Below are 19,360 nucleotides of genomic sequence, written 5' to 3'. Positions count from 1 at the left end.
ATGATGAAATAAAATAAAAATGCTAGTAGTATGAATCATTTTTATTGGTAAATGTCTGCACAACAATTCATTTATGTGTATGTGTAAATTACAGCGCGCCTGTGCCATATGCGGGTGCGCCATACGCGTCTTGAGCATATGCGCTCAAGCCGCGGGGCGCGCACGGGGCAGAAGGGGCGGCGCGTCCCATTCAATTGAATGGGCGCGCGCACCCGTTGCACCCCGCGCGCCACCGCGCCGCCGCGGCCGCCGTGCATAAGCCCCATTGGAAACAATGAGGCTCAAGCATAGGCGGAATTTGCCTTACGCGGCGGGATCCGGAACGGATCCCCGTGTAAGGTGAGGACGCACTATACTCTTAATGTGAGCTTTTTTGTGATTTTTGTGCAACTTATCCCTCACCATAAAAAGCTGGCATAGGCATAGCAAATTCCAACAACTGCACATATTACAGCACAGCTGTGTTTCAGTTCATATACTGATTTTGTAGTTATGGGTTAGAGAAGTTTGCATTAAAATGAATGATTACAATGTATTGATCCATTGAACCCATGGTTCATGCAACCCAATACGAGCCTCCCAAAAGATTAAAGTGTATCAATAATACCCAGAAACATATAAATTTCAACAATGTTGTTTTAATTACAGAAAAGTGTCAGTTGCATCTCTGCCACACTCAGCAAAAATTTGGCTGTGGCTTCCGTAACAGACTCTTCAACGTCATAGAGACAAAAGACATAGAATATTTATGGTCTTCTTAGATATAAAATAGCCAATGGGTTTATGAGCCCCTTAAAAAGCAATAAAAACTGCAGAAGAGGGACACATGATTTAATGTTTCAGTTTTTTCTGCACTACAAGGACAAAATCTGTCAGAGTACAGTGTTCCCCTCAAATTCATTTCCATGCAAACCAGGTTCTCCCCATCCTTTCCAGTAAGAGAGGGTGATGCCACAGGTTGGCTAAGTTCAGCACAAACGTGTAAGAGAAGAATGGCTCTCTGAAGTACTACATAAAATGATCGTGAAGGTGAGGGTACAGGAATAAGCCCAGTCTGTGCAACCAACATACAATGTACTAATTTTATATTAATTTAACTACTATATCCTGGAGCTGACATTCAGTAAGATGTGGAGAGTTGTGGAGAGTCAATGTGTATTGTATAGTGTGGTGGACTGCTTTTGGACAGGGAGGACCTGGGCTCAAATCAATGAAACGTCACCATGACACCCACCAGCTGGCCCCAAGGAAGTCCCTATGTTCCTAACCAATTTTCAAGTATTTGAAATCATAGTGAGTTAATCCTGTGGAGATTGTGAAGTGGAAGGCTTTCACAGCTGGAATCCATAGTTTTTCAGGCTACGTGGCCATGTTCTGGAAAAGTTTGTTCCTGATGTTTCTCCAGTGTCTGTGGCTGGCATCTTCAGAGATTTTTTTTGGTCTCTTAGAATTAATACCCTGTTGTAACTCTTGCATCAGATTGTTTTGTGCCTTCAAGTCATTTCCAATTTATGGTGATCTTAAGGTGAACCTATCACAGTGTTTTCTGGGGCTGAGAGGGTGTGAAGTGCCCAAGCTCACCCAGCGAGTTTCAGTAGCCAAGCAGAGAATCAAGCCCCGGTCTCCAGAGTCCTAGTCCTGTGCTCAAACCACTATGCCATGCTGGCATCAATATATAAATAATGGAACAGTATGAGGGTGGGGAAAGGTCTAAATCCCCTAAAGGCACCAGCTCCTGGCTGACCTTGGAAGCTAAGCAGAGTCAGCCCAGGTTAGTACTTGGAATGGGAAACTGCCAACAAATTCCAGGTGCTGTATACCATCTCTAAGTATTCCTTCCCTAAGAAAACCCTATCAAATTAATGAGGTCACCATAAGCCTACAGGTGACTTGAAGGCACATAGAATCATAGAGTTGGAAGAGACCACAAGGGCCATCCAGTCCAACCCCCTGCTATGCAGGAAAACATGAACACACACACATGGCGATGGAGTGTTAGAAGTCCCCCAATACAGTGTGAAGTCAAAGGCTTTCATGGCCAGCAGCCATAGTTTTTATGGGTTTTTCAGGCTATGTGGACATGTTCTAGAAGAGTTTATTCCTGACGTTTCACCAGCATCAGATGTCAGCCACAGGAATAAACTCTTCTAGGACATAGCCACATAGCCCAAAAACCCCACCCAAAACTTCCCCAATACAGTTTTCACCAAGTGTTTGGAAAAAGTGCTTGGAAATGTTGGCAACACAATGACCATGCTTGCTAGAGGACCCTGAGAACTGTAATTCCAAAAACCTAAGCTGTGTTCTGAACTCAGGGTAGGATGGGATGAGCCACTACTTCTTAAAACTTCAGCCTCTCATTGGTGTGGCCCTTCTGCATATGATTGTTCTAAGAACTGCAGAGGCAACTTGCAATCAGTACTTTCTCTGGTTTCCAAAAGAGCTGTATAAATGGTCAGTATTATTCTCAGTCTATGTCCTTAGGCCCATTGAGATCTTGCTGCATCCCCATAGGGAGGGACAGCTTGAAATGTAAGTGGCAGGAGAAATCTGGTTGCAGAATAACTCGGAAGCAACAAAGAGAGAGGAGCAGGCAGCTCAGGAGGGAGCTGAGCTCTTCAGACGTCTTCCGGAAAGGATATATCCCGAGTGAGTTGTTAGAAAGCAAGGAGGAAAAGCTACAACTATTGCCCAGCAATTTTCTGTAGTTGCTGGAGTGAGTGGGTGGCATTGACTTCTGTTGACCTGCTCAATCACGGTCTGCTCATCATGCACATTTCCCATCCAGGTTATGTCTCTTCTATGAAAGGCTAGCTGCTGCCGGAAAGGTTGTGAGGGGAAATGCCAACACACGCACACACACTCACACACATATATGTGCTCTCTCTGGCTCTCTTCGTTTCCCTTGCTCTCTGTTTTTGCTGACCTGAATGCACCCACTAGACTCCTTGGCTCCTCTGCCTTATAAAGATGTTCTGAGTGTGTGTCTGTGTATGCGAAACAGAGATTGAGAAACAGATTGGCTTAAAAGGAAAATAAGGAGAAAATCACAGATGAACAGCAGTGGTCAGCTTACTCCACAGACTTTAGAGACTGTAGAGTTAACTATCAGATTTTTTTTGAGCTCCTTTTGTAAATAAAGAGGGAAACCAGCTATCCCCCAGTTAAAAGAGAAAGAAGACAAGAAAACAAAAACCACATTGATTCAGTAGGTCTACCCTAGTTGAAATTAGTAGTAGGATTTAAGCCATTATCTACAAACGCTGGGTTTTAAAAAGCCTTTTCTTGATTGCTGAATAACTGAACATCTCAGGAACAGGTAGATTGAGATTCATGTTATCCCAGCAAGCACCTTCCAAGGCCTGCCTCAGATATTTTGGAGCTGAGGTAGGAAATCCTGATAGCCCCTTTGAATCCCATTTTGGGAGAAAGGTGGGATATAAATCAAATAAATGAAGAATGAATCCCTACACATATATGTGGATGAATTAACATTTTTGTTGTTGTTCTGTTCCTTCAAGTCATTTCCAACCAGTGATCCTATCATATGGTTTTCTTGTCAAGATTTGTTCAGGGGAAGTTTGCCATTACCCTCCCCTGAGACTGAGAGCATGTGATTTGACCAAGGTCAATGAAAATCACTCATACTAAGAACTCTTATGTCTTAACTCTGATGCTATACAGACGGGCGCAAACCTTTTACCCTTGGGACTCCCTTTACATCTATTTGTGGATGCCCCCCTCCCCGGATATAGTATAAAAACAAAAATGTTTTGCTTATTTAGTGTGTATATTTTCATTCACGTATATTCATATTTCAACACTTTATAAGGAAATAACATCATTCAAATTCAAGCTTTGTTTAATATTTAACTCAAAGCATGTGTAAATTTTACACATAAAAAAATTTGGGAAGAGGGGAAATAAGAGAGGGATGAACAGGGATCAGAGTTTCCAAATCACATAACCTCCTTAAGCAACTCTTGTGTCCCCCCAGGGGGTCCAGTCCCACTGTTTGAGAAGCACTGGCTTAAACAGTAGGAAGGACTTCTTTAAGAGCTGTGACAGATTGCCTCAGATGGTAGTGGACTATCCTTTGGAGAGCTTTAAACAAGAGGTTGGATAGCCATCTCTTAGGAGTGCTTTAGTTGCTTATTCCTACATGGCAGGTGGTTGGAGTAGATGGCTTTTCCATTTCTAGGTTTCTGTGAACTGTATGCTGTTTTTCCAAATTAAGCTGCTGTTTCTCTGAAAAAGAAACAGAGCATCATCTCAGCAGAGCACATCTTAGCTCAGTGATTTTTTAACAAGAGAAGGAAGGTGGGAGGATGTAGGTGTACATGCATGTTTTTGCCTCCCTGGTTGCTTTGTCTGGCATACTACTGTGAATTCATAGTTCCTCAGAAAACCTGTTCAGAGGGTGTCACAAGCATGTTACCAAGCTTATACAAGACAGACTGCCACATTCTGAGTTACAATCCAGGCACCCTGCAGCTTTCAAACAAACACACCTCCATAGCTGGCTTCCTCCTCCCACCCATCAGACGGGTCTGAGCACGGTCCCCTTACATCTGGCAGCAGCCTGGATTTTCACACTGTGAGGCAAACTTGTCTTAGAGGTGTTCAGAGAATTTCAGCAACCTCCACTGAGCCTTTAAAGAAGGAAAATGGAGGGGAGGGAAGCAGGGGAATAGGAGAAGTTTATAACAAGAAGGATTTTACAGTAGGAAGGTAAGGTTATTCATGACACTGGGGCCAAGGAGAATCTACATAAAGCACCCACAGTAATAAGCACCACAAATTTCATGCATGCACAAATTCATGACAGGCACAAATTTCTCCTGATTGGCATCTATATCTGTCAGTCTATATATATAATTTGGTTTCCAACATTCTGTCACAGTCTAGCATGACACGAAACAGAACTCCAAGATGGGGTAATGTAGTGAGAAGGAGACTTCATACCCCTTAGCTTGATCTGCAGTGAATGGGGCCAGTTGGGCCTGATTCAGCTTCCATCCTCCTAAAGGCACCACTTGGCTCTCTCCAGCGTAAACATAAGGATCCTATTTAGTACCACCAGCAAATCTCCACACTTGGGATGCTGCAGTGGCTTCCATCATAGCAAGGGGACTTTTTGGATAGTGGTAATAATACTGTTGTTGTTATTATTATTATTATTATTATTATTATTAAACTTTATTTCTAAAGTGCTGTAATTATACACAGCGCTGTACAAAATCAGTAAAATTAAGGAATATATAAAAGCCTGCCCGAGGCGTATACTCTAAAAGTAATAACAATTGGATAGAGGAATAGTTAAAATTACAATATAGGAAAGAAAAAACAAGTTAAAAAACATCAGATATAAAAGCAAATCACATCAAACATTATCAGACAGCCAGATGACAATCACAAATTCCCTGAGAATGCTTCCCTAAACAATATGAAGCAAAGCAAAGGACCAAGGACCACTGATATGTTAGAGTTCACATATTCTTAGTTATGGCCAGGCTCACAGCAGCTTCTAAAGAACCCAGCATGAAGTACTTACTGCCAGTGGCGGACTACTGCCAGTGATAAGGAGAGGTGTATTTTCTGTTTGAAGATTTTGAGCTGGCAACCAACCCATTGCGCTGGCTGTAGTCAAAACATAAAGTCTCCCGGAATTTCTTAGTTAAGATGAAAAGCGTGCCTGCCTTGGGCTTTTATTAGCTTGGGTTTCTAGAATTGTGTGATACATGAACTTGCTTTCTGAGAAAGTTTTTAAAAATTCCTCATCAGCAACACCATCCTGCCTGAGTTCAGCATTTCTGCCCCGCATTGCTTTCAGTAGGAAAATTAAAAACACATGGGCCTACATCCAAGTGTTAGGCCCAACGCAAGAAGTCCCATTGAATCAATGACACTTAAATGAACATTGACTTACCAAGTTTCCATGTGGCTACTCTAATTTGGGACTTCCATTTTGATTTAGGCCACAGTTAGCTCTTTCCCACTATTTTCAGTGAGACATTCAAAATGTCATAGAATGATAGAGTTGGAAGGGACCCTTTGGCCAACAAGTTGAATGCCCTACACAGTGCAGGAACTCCTGCTAGAGCATCTCCATCAGGTATCTGTTCAGCCTCTTTTTGAAGACATTCAGAGAGTGACCCAGCCACCTCTCTACATAATTGTTTTCATTGCCGATACTGCTCTTATCATCAAGAAGTTCCTTCTAATATTCAATTGAAATCTACCCTCCTGTAACATAAAGCCATTAAACCTGGTCCTACCTTCACAGAAACAGTGGCTTAGAGCAAGGGTGGGCATAAGCAGCAGGGGAAAAGTAACTTTGGCAATACATATCGCACAACATCTCCGACCTGTAGCTGCTCTGTCCCTCACCTGTAGTTCCTGTGTTCCTTTTTATTGGTGGGGAAAACCCATCAATGACCTCCCAATCATGAAAGTCCCCATGTGTGTAACCTATTTTCTTTTTTAAAAGAAACCTTATCTCGCAGTAACTTGCAGTGGCAAAGTTTTAAAATTGCATGAAAAAAGTGAAATTAAAAATGAAATTAAAAATCTGAAAGGCATGCTGGGTAGGGAATAAGGCAGTGTTAAGGGAGAGTGAGGAAGAGAGTGAGATAGCAACAGCAGCCCCAGGTGTGCAATTCTGAGGATGTGTGATATTGGCTGCTCTGAACACAAAGGTAGTTTAGTTCAAACTTAGTGTGGTTACATTAATATAATAGTTGCAGGCTTATCACAGTTTCCCCTGTACTAAATAAAGTACACTTCCTCTTCTAGTCAGAATCCTTATCTGACCATACTGAGACCTTTTGTCTCTCTCTCCAGCTTTCCTACTGGCATGTCAGATTCCTATTCAACCAGTCCAGCAAGCCCGCAGTCTTGGTTTTATCTTTGACTCTTCTCTGTCGTGTATCCCTCAGATCCAGACCACAGCCAAAGCTTGTAGATTCTTTTTGTACAATATTGCCAAAATCCGACCATATCTCTCCACCTCTACTGCCAAGATCCTGGTCCATGCCCTAGTGATCTCACGACTTGATTACTGTAACATCCTCCTGGCTGGGCTTCCTCTTTCTCACCTCCGTCCTTTAATCTCTGTTCAGCATTCAGCTGCACGCATTATCACTTCCACCCACCGCTCTGACCACATCTCTCCTGTGTTGGCATCCCTTCACTGGCTCCCCCTCCCTTTCCGCATTCAGTATAAGCTCCTGCTGTCCACGTATAAAGCCCTCCATGGACTGGCCCCTCCCTACTTATCAGACCTTCTTTCTCCTCACCTTTCCACTCGGGCCCTCCGTTCTGGTAGTCAAGGTCTGCTGTCTCAGCCCAGGATTTCCTCTGCTCCATCCCGGATTCGCCCCTTTTCACTCGCTGCCCCTCACTCCTGGAACCTTCTTCCCCCACAAGCAAGAGCCATCACTTCTTTAACCAGCTTCAAAACGGAGTTGAAAACCATCCTGTTCAGAGAAGCCTTCCCAGGCATAATTGTCGCTTACTATTTGATGTTCTTTTGGTGCCTGTTTATCAAACCATTTCCTGTATTACTATGTACTGTATATGCATTATCCTACTTGAGAGTATGTATTTTCCCTGGAAAATGATTAACCATCCATTAAGAACCCAAGCCCTCCCTCCATCTGCCTTGGTCCAGGCCTTGGAGGTAGAGAGGAACTGCTGGACCTCTTAACCTTTCCCTCCACCACTCCCTTCTCCTTCTGTGTCATGTCTTTTTAGATTGTAAGCCCGAGGGCAGGGAACCGTCTAACTAAAAAGATTGCATGTACAGCGCTGTGTAAATTTACAGCACTTCATAAATAAAGGTTAATAATAATAATAATAATAATAATAATAATAATAATAACTATCTGACTCTCTCTAAGGCCCAGTCTCAAAAGTCAGAATTGCAGAAGCCATTGTTTTCCCTATTACCATGTATGGATGTGAGAGCTAGACGGTGAAGGATAAGAGGAAAATCAACTCATTTGAGATGTGGTGCTGGAGAAGAGTGCTGAGGATCCTGTGGACAGCCAAAAATACAAACAAATGCTTCCCAGAGCAAATCAAGCCTGAAATCTTCCTGGAAGCCAAGATGAGAAAATCTGTAGTACTTTGGAAAAATGATGAGAAGACACAACTCATTGGAAAAAACAATAATGCTAGGAAAGGTGGAGGGAAGTAGAAAGAGAGAAAGACCACATGCTAGATGGATGGACTCTATTCAGGAGGTCACAGGTATGGATTTGTAGGACCTAAGCAGAGCAGTGGAGGACTGGGAGTCTTGGAGATGTCTCATCCACCAGGTCGCCATGGGTTGAGATTGACTCAAAGGCAGTTAACAACAAGAACTAAAGGCCCAGTCAGATTCCGTATCTGACTCTTACTCAAGAACTCTCATTGAAGAACCTTTCTCCTTCCCTCACTCCTGCTCTTACCTGTATATATTTGATGACAGGTCGACCTCATATATAAGTTGAGGGCAAGTTTTGGTGCCAAAATTATGAATTTTGATTTGACTTGTGGATAAGTTGATAGTAAAACCTAGAGGCATATAACAAAGGATATAAAGGATGAATCTAAAGAAAACAATGCCCAAGTTCTGGCAGGCATAACTGTTTGTGCTTTACCAACCCAGGCATTCAAAAAGGTCAGAATTGGAGCCATGGTGGACAGAGTAGAAAGAGTTGGTGCTTCTTTTTGGTGTTCCTGGGATGGACTAAATTCTCTCTTTTTGCCACTCTGCTCAGAGAAAGAGAGTGGTTTCCTTTTTGACCCATGGATAAGTTGACCCAGTTTTGGGGGGTCAATTTTTGACTAAAATGTCTATACTTAAACATGAGTATATACAGTATATCCTCTCCTTCCCCTGCAGCCTCTCCCTCACAGTCTGCCTGAACTGTGGCTGCCAGGAAGCCAGGTCTGCTCAGTGACTCCGTCACAGATGGATTTTGTTTGTTTCTGCATTATTTTCCCTCCAGTCTTTTGCCTTTAAGCATTTTTTCCCCTCTACAAACAGTTCCTAAGATGGATTAGGATTTTTTTTTTAAAAAAATCCTTTTAAATCAGTAGAAATGAATTCTTGACTTCTCTGCCCCCTTTTGCTTTAGCACAGCTGTTTCAGCTTGCTGCCTAAATCATAATCCGTCCTCGGTCTGTGTGGTTATCCTAAATGGCTCAGATCATGCCTTGGAAACCTTGAAACACTTTGCAGCTTTGCAAGGCTATTGATGTGGTCCTTTGCAGGAAGTGGCAATGCTACAATAAGTATTTTAGCCCAAAAGCTGAGATTTCAAGGGGGGGTTAGGATCTCTGAGATGGGAAATGGGGAAAAAAGCTCTTCGGGAAATTACTTAAGGACTACAGCTCCCAGAATCCCAAAGCAAGATGTATGAGACCCTTGAACTAAAATGGTCAAGTAATGTTGTGAATGAGAGACAGTGTGGTGTAGTGGTTTGAGCGTTGAACTGTGGCTGCATCTGCACTGCAGCATCAATGCAGTTTGGCATCATTTTGACTGCCATAGCTCCATTCTATGGAATCCTGGGATTTGTAATTTGTTGTGGACCAGAGCTTGCTGTCAGAGAAGGCTGAATAGCTCACAAAACTACAACTTCGAGAATGCCTTAGCATTGCACCATGGTAGTTAAAGTGGTGTCAAAGTGCATTATTTCTGCAGTGCAGGGTTTGATTCCCCACTCAGCCATGAAAACCCACTAGGTGACCTTGGGTTAGGGATGCCATAACCCGGCTGCGCCCGTGATTGTAACAGTTTTGGGGGTACTGGCACGGTCACAGTCCGGTTCACTCAAAATCCCGGGTTTGGGCCCCGGCCGGCAGCCATCGCGACTAAAGGGAACACTCGTCCCCTTGAGGCTGGCTGGCCAATGGAAGAGCAGCTGGGGCGGAGCTGTTTACAGCCCCACTGTGCCATTAACCAGCCTCAAGGAGGAGGTGGACCCTTGGAGGAGGAGGAGGAGGAGGAGGAGTGAGACTCTGGGCCAGCCAAGGGGAGGGGAAAGTGCCCTTTCTTGGAGCATGGCGGCGAGGAGGAGGAGGAGGAGGGTGCCCATTTTCAAAGGTCCCCCCCCCAGTGCACTTTCTGTGTACAGTAGAGACTCGGTGAAGAAGCATGGGACATCGGATTGGGGACAAAAGTCCCTCGCTTTGCCTCATCCCTCCCTCCCTCCCTCCCTCCCTAGTTCCCTACTTACCTTCCCTGCTTGGGTCAGGCTTCTCCTCGGCAGCTGCGTTTTCTGAAGGCTCCCTTTGGCCTGAGGAAAATGAAGCTGCCGAGGAGAGGCCTGGGGCTGTCCTCCGCAGCCGCCGAGTCCTCGCCTTCCCTGATCCCTTCCCTTCCCTTCCCTTCCCTTCAGAGGGCTCCAAAAAGAGCCCTTTGGAGGTAAGGGGAGGTCGGAAGAGCAGGACCGGGCTAGTGCCCAGGTCTCTCCTCTCCTTTCCTGCCTCCCTTCCCTCCAAAGAGCCCTTTGGAGGAAAGGGGAGGTCCAGGAAGAGGAGAGTGGCCTCAGAGGACAGGCTTGGGCTGAGCACACAAGCCCCTCTGAGGAGCCTGCGTCCTCGGTCTAGGCTTGTCCTCCGTGACCTCGGAGGACAGGCCTGGGCCAAGCACACAAGCCTCTCAGAGGAGCCTGCGTCCTCGGTCTAGGCTTGTCCTCCTCCATTTTGATCACACCTAAGAAACATGCATTTATATTAACATTTTTAAAAAAGCATCAAATTTGTTCGTGTGTCCTCCATTTGAAAATGTTGTCCTACATTTGTCCTGGTTTGGAGGTCCTGACTTATGGCAACCCTACCTTGGGTGAATCACTCTCAGCCCTAGAAAACCCCACAATCGTATTGCTTTGGGGTCACCATAAGTTGGAAATGACTTGAAGACACACAAGAACAACAACGACAATGTGGTGAATGAATCATTCCTTATGGTGCAGCCCATGGAAATAATTATGTGATACATGTAACTGTAAATACAGTCTCTCCCTCAAACTGAGAGGTCACTGTAGAAATATCTCCCAGATGTTTGAGCAGTGCCCCTCCATGCATTATTTTGTGTTTTATTTTGGTGCTGCAGTGTAAGGAAAGGGAAAGGGATCCACCAAAATAAAATGCAATGAGTTGAACTCAGATTTGTACCCAACAGCCCCGCTTGAATATAAAATTAGACTAGAATTTCAGAACTCATTGTTTCTGATGATTGCGCAAGCCCTCAGTATCCCATAATTCCTGCACTCCTGGGATTTCTCCCATCAGTGGAAATAGTAAAAGCAGGGCTGGGCAAAGTGTGGCATTTTTAATCCAAAACGACCTCTATGGTGCATTTTTTTAAAGATGTAAATCACATGAAAGCCTAATAACTTTTGATCGTTAATGTTAGAAAGCATTAAAACATGGTTGATCAAACCTTCCAATATGCAAAATAATATTTCACAATATTAATATAATAAGCAGAATCCATTTTTTGCCATTAAAACATTAATGCAAAAACCTGGTTTAAACAAAAAAAAAAAAAACAAGTTTAGATAAACAAACAAAAAAGAGGGTTTGGAGTGTTTTTTAACTGTTCACTTTCCTCCCAACCCTGCTATAAATTACAGTAATCTCCACAGTAGGATATAAAGAAACCATACACACCAGCAGATTTTACTTTTAATGTTCAAGCAGAGCTACATAAGAAGAGTGCCTTCCTCAAATTTTGAGTTTCCAGGGTTTTTTTTTAAGATCTTTGAAGTTCATCACCAACACCTTGGGTTCAGACCAAAAATGTATTGGCAACCAATGCAATTCCATTTAAACCAGTTCCTGTATAATGTTCCTGACCCACAGCATTTTTGGCCAATTCCAGGTGTCATCCACAAGGGAAATCCATAATGGCAAGAAAAATCTCTGTGAAACTGCAATTAGCATTTCAAGGGGAAGAGCTTTCTTGAATGAATGGATGGATGGATGGATGGATGGATGCTTCCTTCTCTAACTGAAAACTTGAAAGTTGTTGCCAATTGCAGATCTTGGATGACTACAGCCAAGAAAGGAATTGAAAGGCTGGAGGCTTTTTAAAAAAATAATAATAATACATTGTTAAAAATTAAAATAAAATTGGGCAACAGATAAATGTATAAACTGATAAACACACATGTGATGGGTTGTTGTTGCTTTTTTTAAAAAAAAGAAGCAAGCAGTGCTGCAGAAGTTCTCATGCAGCAGATGGAGAACCAGCTTTGTGTGATCTAAATCCAGTTGTTTAATAATAATAATATACTTTATTTGTATACCGCTCTTCTGGAACGATCAAAGCGGTTCACAGAATTTTTAAAAAACACTCATCATAAAAACACGTATCATAACATCTCTATACAGTTAAATACCAATAAAAATCAAAGCAGCATATAAAACAAACACATACATGGAATCTGTCGATCATAGTTAGCCATTTCTATCAGAGGAAACATTCTCTATAAAGAGTCCGGAGGATATGCTAACCGGAAGAGGTAGGCCTTTAAAGCCTTTTTAAGGGCATCCAATGTGGAATTCATTTAGTCTCAACTGCAGTGGATTCCCTGAATCAGTGGGACACCTGGTAAATCAACACTTAGGTAGTTTCTACTGATGCAGCTTGTTGGGACTAATATGACTCCCTGCCCTACAGTCTGAAATCACACACTCTGTTTAAAGGCTCTGCCACCTAGTCCCACTGTACAAGAGAAGATCAGTCCTTTTATTAGTTGTGTAAACTGAGGGCTTCACTGCATGATTAAAACACTCCCTATTCCAATCTAATAGACTGTGATCCAGCCAGCCCCATGTGATTTGGAGGAATTTGGGCTTTTTGCAGTGGGGGGAAGACACCATAAACACAGCTGAAAATGTATGTGCAGTTTTTACCAGAGCATCCGTGAGGATGCACATTATCAAATATGTGGCTGGCTGTTTGCTTCGCATGGCTGCGTAGAGGGGGGAGGCAAATTGATGAGAATTTGTGCAGGAAAGCAAAGACAAGTGTTGATGCAGATGTATGAAAATCTGCAGCAGTTTACTTACATGTAGACTAGTTCAGAAGCCAAATGTGAGACAGGCTCACTCTATATACTTGGGTGCCACTTTTGTTTCAGTATTAACATACATTTTGCCTTCCTGTTCTAGTGTCTTTGGCTCTTTCCCTAGAAAGCTGCTGTCAGGTTTCTGTGCCAGTCACGGGCAAGTTGTGCTTTTCTCCTTCTCCTGATGGCCTTCTGTGGCTTGTCTCTTATTATTTTTATTCTGCAGAAAGATTTCACGATGCGGGAAGAGCTGCAGCAGAGCGACGTGGAGCGCTGGCTGGGCTTCATCACTTTCCTCTGCGAAGTGTTCGGCACCATGAGAAGCAGCACCGGGGAGCCCTTCCGAGTCCTCGTCTGTCCCATTTATACCTGCCTCAGGGAGGTAAAGACTCATCCCTTCTCTGGTCAAGAACAAACAGGGGATATGTCTTTCACCATAAATGATTAATCAAAGGGTGTATATACACTGTTAACAGTGCAGTTTGACACTACTTTAAGTTCCATCTTATGAAACCCTGGGATTTGTAGTTTTACAAAGCCATTAGCCTACTCTGTCAGAGTGTTGGGACCTCACCAAACTACAAATTCCAGTATTTTGTAGAATGTAGCCATGGCAGTTAAAATGGTGTCAAACAGCATTGCTTCTACAGTGTGGATGCACGCTAAGTTTCTCTTCTTGTCAGTATCAGCACTTTATATGCTGCACCACAGTTGTATATGATTCATTTTTAATGTTATTCTTAGAACTCACTCCAAAAATACTTTTTCCCCATTCCCTGGGGTGTCCTGGAATGATTATCATACAACAGCAAATAGGCATCCTGCTGGTGGCAGGGGGCAAGCATGTGGCTACCTTGGCCACCAACCTGCTGGAGTTCCCACCAAGGAGTACACATCCCACCAGTATTGCATTCAAGTGTTTTACTCCAAGCTTCAAGTCAAGTCTCAAGTCCTTGCAAGATACTTGCAAGTCAAGTCTTAAGTGAAGTCTCAAGTCTTCAACATAACTTCATAAAAAAGGTGATAGAGTGTGTGTGTGTGTGTGTGTGTGTGTGTGTGGTGCAGTTTTAATAACTAGCAAATCAAGATGATGTGCACAAAGTTAGATGTTAAGAATTTTTCAGAGGGCAACAACAAACACATCAAGCTTGAGACAGAAAGAAGACTATAAAGGAGAAAGTGACTCCATCCTTGCTGAGAGTTGTGGTCCAACACATCTGGAAAGCACCAGGTTGGAAAAACCTGGGGTAGATGAATAAATAGGGGACCATCAGAATCAGAAAATGCTATTAAGCAGTAGCATAATGTGTTGTCTACATGTGGAATGATTGCACAACTATTTTGTGGGGGGGGGGGGTTTAAAATCTGTTTTATGTTGTTGTTGACGGGGTTTTTTTGGTGGCATTTCAAAGGAAGGTGAGGAAAAAGACACGAGAGGCAGATGTTTTGCTCATTGTGTCATTGGGCCCAGGCTTTTTGGTTTGTCTAAGGCCAATTAGAAGTTAACATTTTAACAATGCTCTTTGGTTTACACTTCACTTCTGTTGTCCACAGTCCTACCCTAGCAGTTCTTTAGGCACCAAAGAAATGTACAGTGGCATATTTTTCCAGGAGACACTGATGGAGATTCTCCATCAGGTTTGCATATAGTCTAAATCTCTACATAGTGGAGTTACACATTAATTGTGCTGCACAACCTTTGTGTGGAATGGCAGGGCTGCACAGCTGAACCAAGACACTAAATATGCATGTGTGTGTCTGAACAAATTTTCTCCTGCAAAAGTTAACTAAATGCAGATATTCTAATTTGGACAAAAATGTCCAACCACCTCCATAAGAGAACTTAGGCACATGCAAGACTGCAGCAGGTTTCCAGCTGGTAACTACCTTGATAATATAGTGGAGAAGATATATTTCAGCACATCATAGTATCTGATAAGTGATTCTATGATACCACCACAGTTTCATGTGCAGAGTAGCTGCAGAAGCAGTATGTATACCTTTAATGGATATACACAGAATTGTGTCGCCTTTGTACATAGCCTTCATGAAAATCCTTGTTACATCTGTCACTAATCTTTTTATACTCTAATATAAGGAAATTTCCTGTACTGTTGCTTTTTTTCTGGTGGATGTGATGAAGACAATCTGGTACTGTCCTGATGTTTTTGGCTACAGTTTCTCTAAGTCCCTAGCCAGCATGGCCAAAGATTGGAGATCCTAGGCTTTCTTCTCCAAAGCATTTGGAAGACTTCATATTACCTACTGAGAAAGGTTTCTAGTAGGAAATGATTTCCTAAGCAATTTCTCTTACAGTGTTGTTGGTGGGGTGTTTTGTTTTTTTCCTGCAGTTGTTGCAATCTCAGGACATAAAGGAAGATGCTGTCCTTTGCTGTTCCATGGAGGTGAGAATCATCATCATCAGTATTCTTGTTGTTGTTGTTTGTTTATATAGAATCATCCATGTACATGGCACTTTGCAAACAGTTACAGAGCAATATATATATAACTATTCCAATAATATAGCATACAAAATTAAAATACAATTGATTACCCATCCACCCACACCCACACATAATGCAGAATAAAACAAAACAGTCAATACAGATAAGCAAATATGCTAAAGATTATGATATATCATGACATATCCTCTATCTAACCTAGGTAGGGGGCCAATTGTGAAGGTTAGGGTTGGCAAATCAAAAACTGGAGATGGCTTCTGTATCTTTAATGGTTGTGTAGAAGAGGACATTTTGGCAGATGCTGCTTATCATGCAGTCATGCAACAAGCATCTCCTTCTGGAATCCCCTCTTCTACACAAAGAAGCCCTCTCCAGTTTTCACTCTGACAAATCTAGTGTTGGGGAGTGTTCCTCTTCTCCCACCCCATGTTCTCCCTGTGGGAGCATCACATTTCAATGTGACAGAATTGATGCCATGTTAGCTCTGGCTGCCATTTTGGCATATGTTCAGACTGTTTGTTTCTCTTTGGGGTTCAGGTGGTCTCTGAAGAGACAGGAAAAGTAAAATTCCACATTTGTAGTCAATTTGGGATTTATTTGGCTGGCTTTTAGACAGAGCATTGCTAGAAAATTGGTGTGAATTTTAAAAAATAAAAATGTATCTGAGGAGCTTGAGAGTGGTGTGAGAGGCCACATGTTAGGTCCAAAGGGCCATACTTTTTTTCTCAACCCATAGAGCAGATGGCTTTTAAAATCTGAAACACCTGATAGTAACCATTTGATATAGCTCTGTTTATTACTCAGTTGTTGCTGTACACCTTCACGTTGCTTCCAGTTTATGAGGATCCTAAGGCAAGCCTACCACAGGGTTTTCTTAACAAGATTTGTTCAGGGGGGGGGGGGTTGCCTTTGTCTTCCTATGTAACTGAGAGTGTGACTTGCCTAATTTCACCTAGGGAGTTTCCACGCCCGAACAGGGATTCAAACCCATTTCTCCAGAGTCCTACTCCAGCATTCAAACCACTGCACCACACTGGCTCTAAATTCATTTATTATTCCAGGAATCCAACAACCAAAAATGTCTCCACAAAGCAGTATTTGCTTCTGCAAGCTACCGGATAAGGCACATTATATGTTCTTCTAAAAATTTACCCAGAAAATTTTGGGAATGAGACATTCAGGTAGGGCAGGGGTGGGTGAAGGAAAGGTCAGCCTCTGATAGCTCCTTTGTGTGGACACAAAACACATACTGCCACAGGTGTTATTGCTTTTAGCACTTTGCAGCAGCACTGGTGGACTTTTCAAGATCCAATGTGCCTGAAAGAGTCTTACCTTCAAAATTGCCCTTGATTGTGTATTTGAATGGCAGTATAGAAATATGAATGATTAGTCAAAATACAAGGGCCCTTGTTATCTGTTGGGGTTTGTTTCCAAGGTTACCAAAATCTTGGATATTCAAGGCCTATTAAATATAATGGCATAGTTAAATCGTATCCCTTACATAAAATGGCAAAAATCAAGATTTGCTTTTTGGAATTTATACTTTCTGAAAATATTTTCAAGTCATGGATGCTTGAATCCATGGATGAAGAATCTGTGGATATGGAGGGCCAATTGTGTAAGTAAAACAACTTATAAACATCTCAGTAGATTTTAGAACAAACGGAGACTTAGCTGTCTCTCCCCATTCCCACCATATCTTCCCAGTTGTGAAGAAAGGAGGGAGAGATGACAGGAGCAGCGTTGAGGTTTGACTGGCACTCTCAAACACCCAACTTATGACCCTTCTCCCTCTTCCTTGACAGCTGCAAAGCACCGGCCGACTCCTAGAGGAACAGCTGCCCGAGCTGATGACAGAGCTGCTGGCGATCACGCGTGACAAGATGCTGTGCCCCTCGGAGTCCATGCTGACCCGGTCCCTTCTCCTCGAGGTCATTGAGCTGCACGCCAACAGTTGGAACCCCCTGACGCCCACCATCACGCAGTACTACAACAAGACAATCCAGAAACTGACAGCCTGAGAGGAAAATGGGAGGAAAGGATGATAGAGAGCCAGGAGGAAGACACGCACTTTAAAAACACAGAGAGAGAAAGAGACAGACAAAGAGCAAGAAAAAGGGGGGAAAAGATTTGGGAAGGAACTGAGCTACATAGTGACCAGAGAAGGGTTTGAGAGACCTTTTGTGGTCAGATACCTAAGAAGACAAACCCCAGCATGCTTAAGAATATGTTCATGGGGGCGAAGCATGTTTGTTTTCAGCTGTGTCCTCAAGTGCCGTCGCCACCCCCTCTCCCTGCTGTGTTTTGTTTTAGGTTCCCTTTTTCCCCAAATTAAACCCATTGCTCATTCAGCTCCACATCCCGCCAGGTCATTGTTTGGATTCAGAAAGAACACAGTGGACCTGAATAGCAACTCGGAGGGCCTGGCGGGCGGATGGCTTTCACAGCATTCTCTGGGCCCAACTGGCAGGAGGCAGCGCACGGCAGATGTCTTGGGGGGGGGGGAACAAAGGCAGACACGTTCCACACCAGCCGCTGGTAATTGACAGCTTTTGTCAAGCAAAGAGACCCCTTCTCCCCCTCTACCCTCCATTTTCTTCCACTCCTCTTTTCTTCAATGTTTTGTCTCCTATGCTGACCTCCCTCTTTGTTGCTTCTTATCCTGAAACCTCATTCCAGATTAGACATTCAGGGAATATATTTCTCTCTTCCTTTCTTAATAGAAAAGTTGCACTGGGTATTAGGTTTTTTCCTTTGCTGATTTATTATTTTTCATATACGTGTGTGTATGTGTATACATACACACATACATATATCTTATACAGTATACAGATGGATGGATAAATTGCTATGGAGTTTTTAACAGCAAACATAATGTTTATGTGAAGTTGCAGAGTGTTTGCGCAAAGATTCTGAAGTAGGAAAGCAAAATCCAAATGCCACTTTGGGAGTATTAAAGCCACAATATACCAGTGGCTTCCTCCCATCTAAAAGGAGAATTCCAGATGTTGGGTTTTTTGTTAGCCTGGGTTTATACAGCCAACATGTCACATGTGAGCATCATGCATATGTGTAAGAATCACCTGTGTATATAAGGATCTTAGCTACATTATGCAGGTGAATACTGTCCACATGTCACCTATGTACAACACTGATGTGTGATAGTGATTACAAAGGGTGGTTGTGCCTGATTTGTGTTTAGGACTGTGGCTTACATGAAACTGAAGTGCCAGTTACTTTCAGGAACAGTCAGTCCCCAGCTGATTTTGTTGAAGATTTTGGTGCCAGCTCTGCCTTTTGTGGTAATCCTTTTGTTGATTAAGAATGGCTTTATAATTACCCCCATAGTTGTAGTTATACCATTAGGATGGACCTACTACATCTGAGTTGAAAAATAATAGTGTGGTGTGGGAATTAGGAGTAAAGACTTGATGTTGTTCTTTAGATGCCAGTAAATAGAAAGTGATAACTATGTGTGTGGAATATAAAGTTTTGAACAGGGGTGGAAGAAAGAAAGAAAGAAAGAAAGAGCAAACAAGTTGGAAGAACAGACTCCGGACTAGCAAGATGATGATGATGATGATGATGATCTTATTATTATTATTATTTCTGATGTGTTACAGAGGCTTGGACTTTTAAGATGAAATGTGCCATTGGTCTTTTCCACCACTTTTTGAAGCCAGTTTATAGTTTGCAAAACTCATAGGCCACCTAAAAGGATACTTCATACATTTCTATACAAATGAAGTTTTAAGATGAGAAGTCCAGTTACACTGTTGAAGAAATGTGAGAGGTATTAAGACCAGGTTCCTATGGCATTCTCATGCT

The 19,360-nt window shown here is 42.8% G+C and overlaps 1 protein-coding gene across 4 annotated transcripts in view; it reads left to right on the top strand.

Annotated features, from left to right (window-relative positions):
* The window catches only part of CTIF (cap binding complex dependent translation initiation factor), a 212,212-nt gene extending 193,150 nt beyond the window's left edge, over positions 1–19,062 (top strand). For all 4 annotated transcript variants that reach the window (XM_042450144.1, XM_042450143.1, XM_042450142.1 and 1 more), the window contains 3 exons: positions 13,297–13,452; positions 15,422–15,475; positions 17,338–19,062. In XM_042450144.1, the coding sequence (XP_042306078.1) occupies positions 13,297–13,452; positions 15,422–15,475; positions 17,338–17,553 (426 nt within the window). In that variant the 3' untranslated portion in view covers positions 17,554–19,062. The remainder of the gene's footprint in view (positions 1–13,296; positions 13,453–15,421; positions 15,476–17,337) is intronic.
* Positions 19,063–19,360: the final 298 nt, after the last annotated feature.

This window comes from Sceloporus undulatus, chromosome 2 (assembly GCF_019175285.1).
Source record: "Sceloporus undulatus isolate JIND9_A2432 ecotype Alabama chromosome 2, SceUnd_v1.1, whole genome shotgun sequence".
Taxonomy (NCBI): Eukaryota; Metazoa; Chordata; class Lepidosauria; order Squamata; family Phrynosomatidae; genus Sceloporus; species Sceloporus undulatus.
This window is presented reverse-complemented; position numbering and strand designations above follow the sequence as displayed.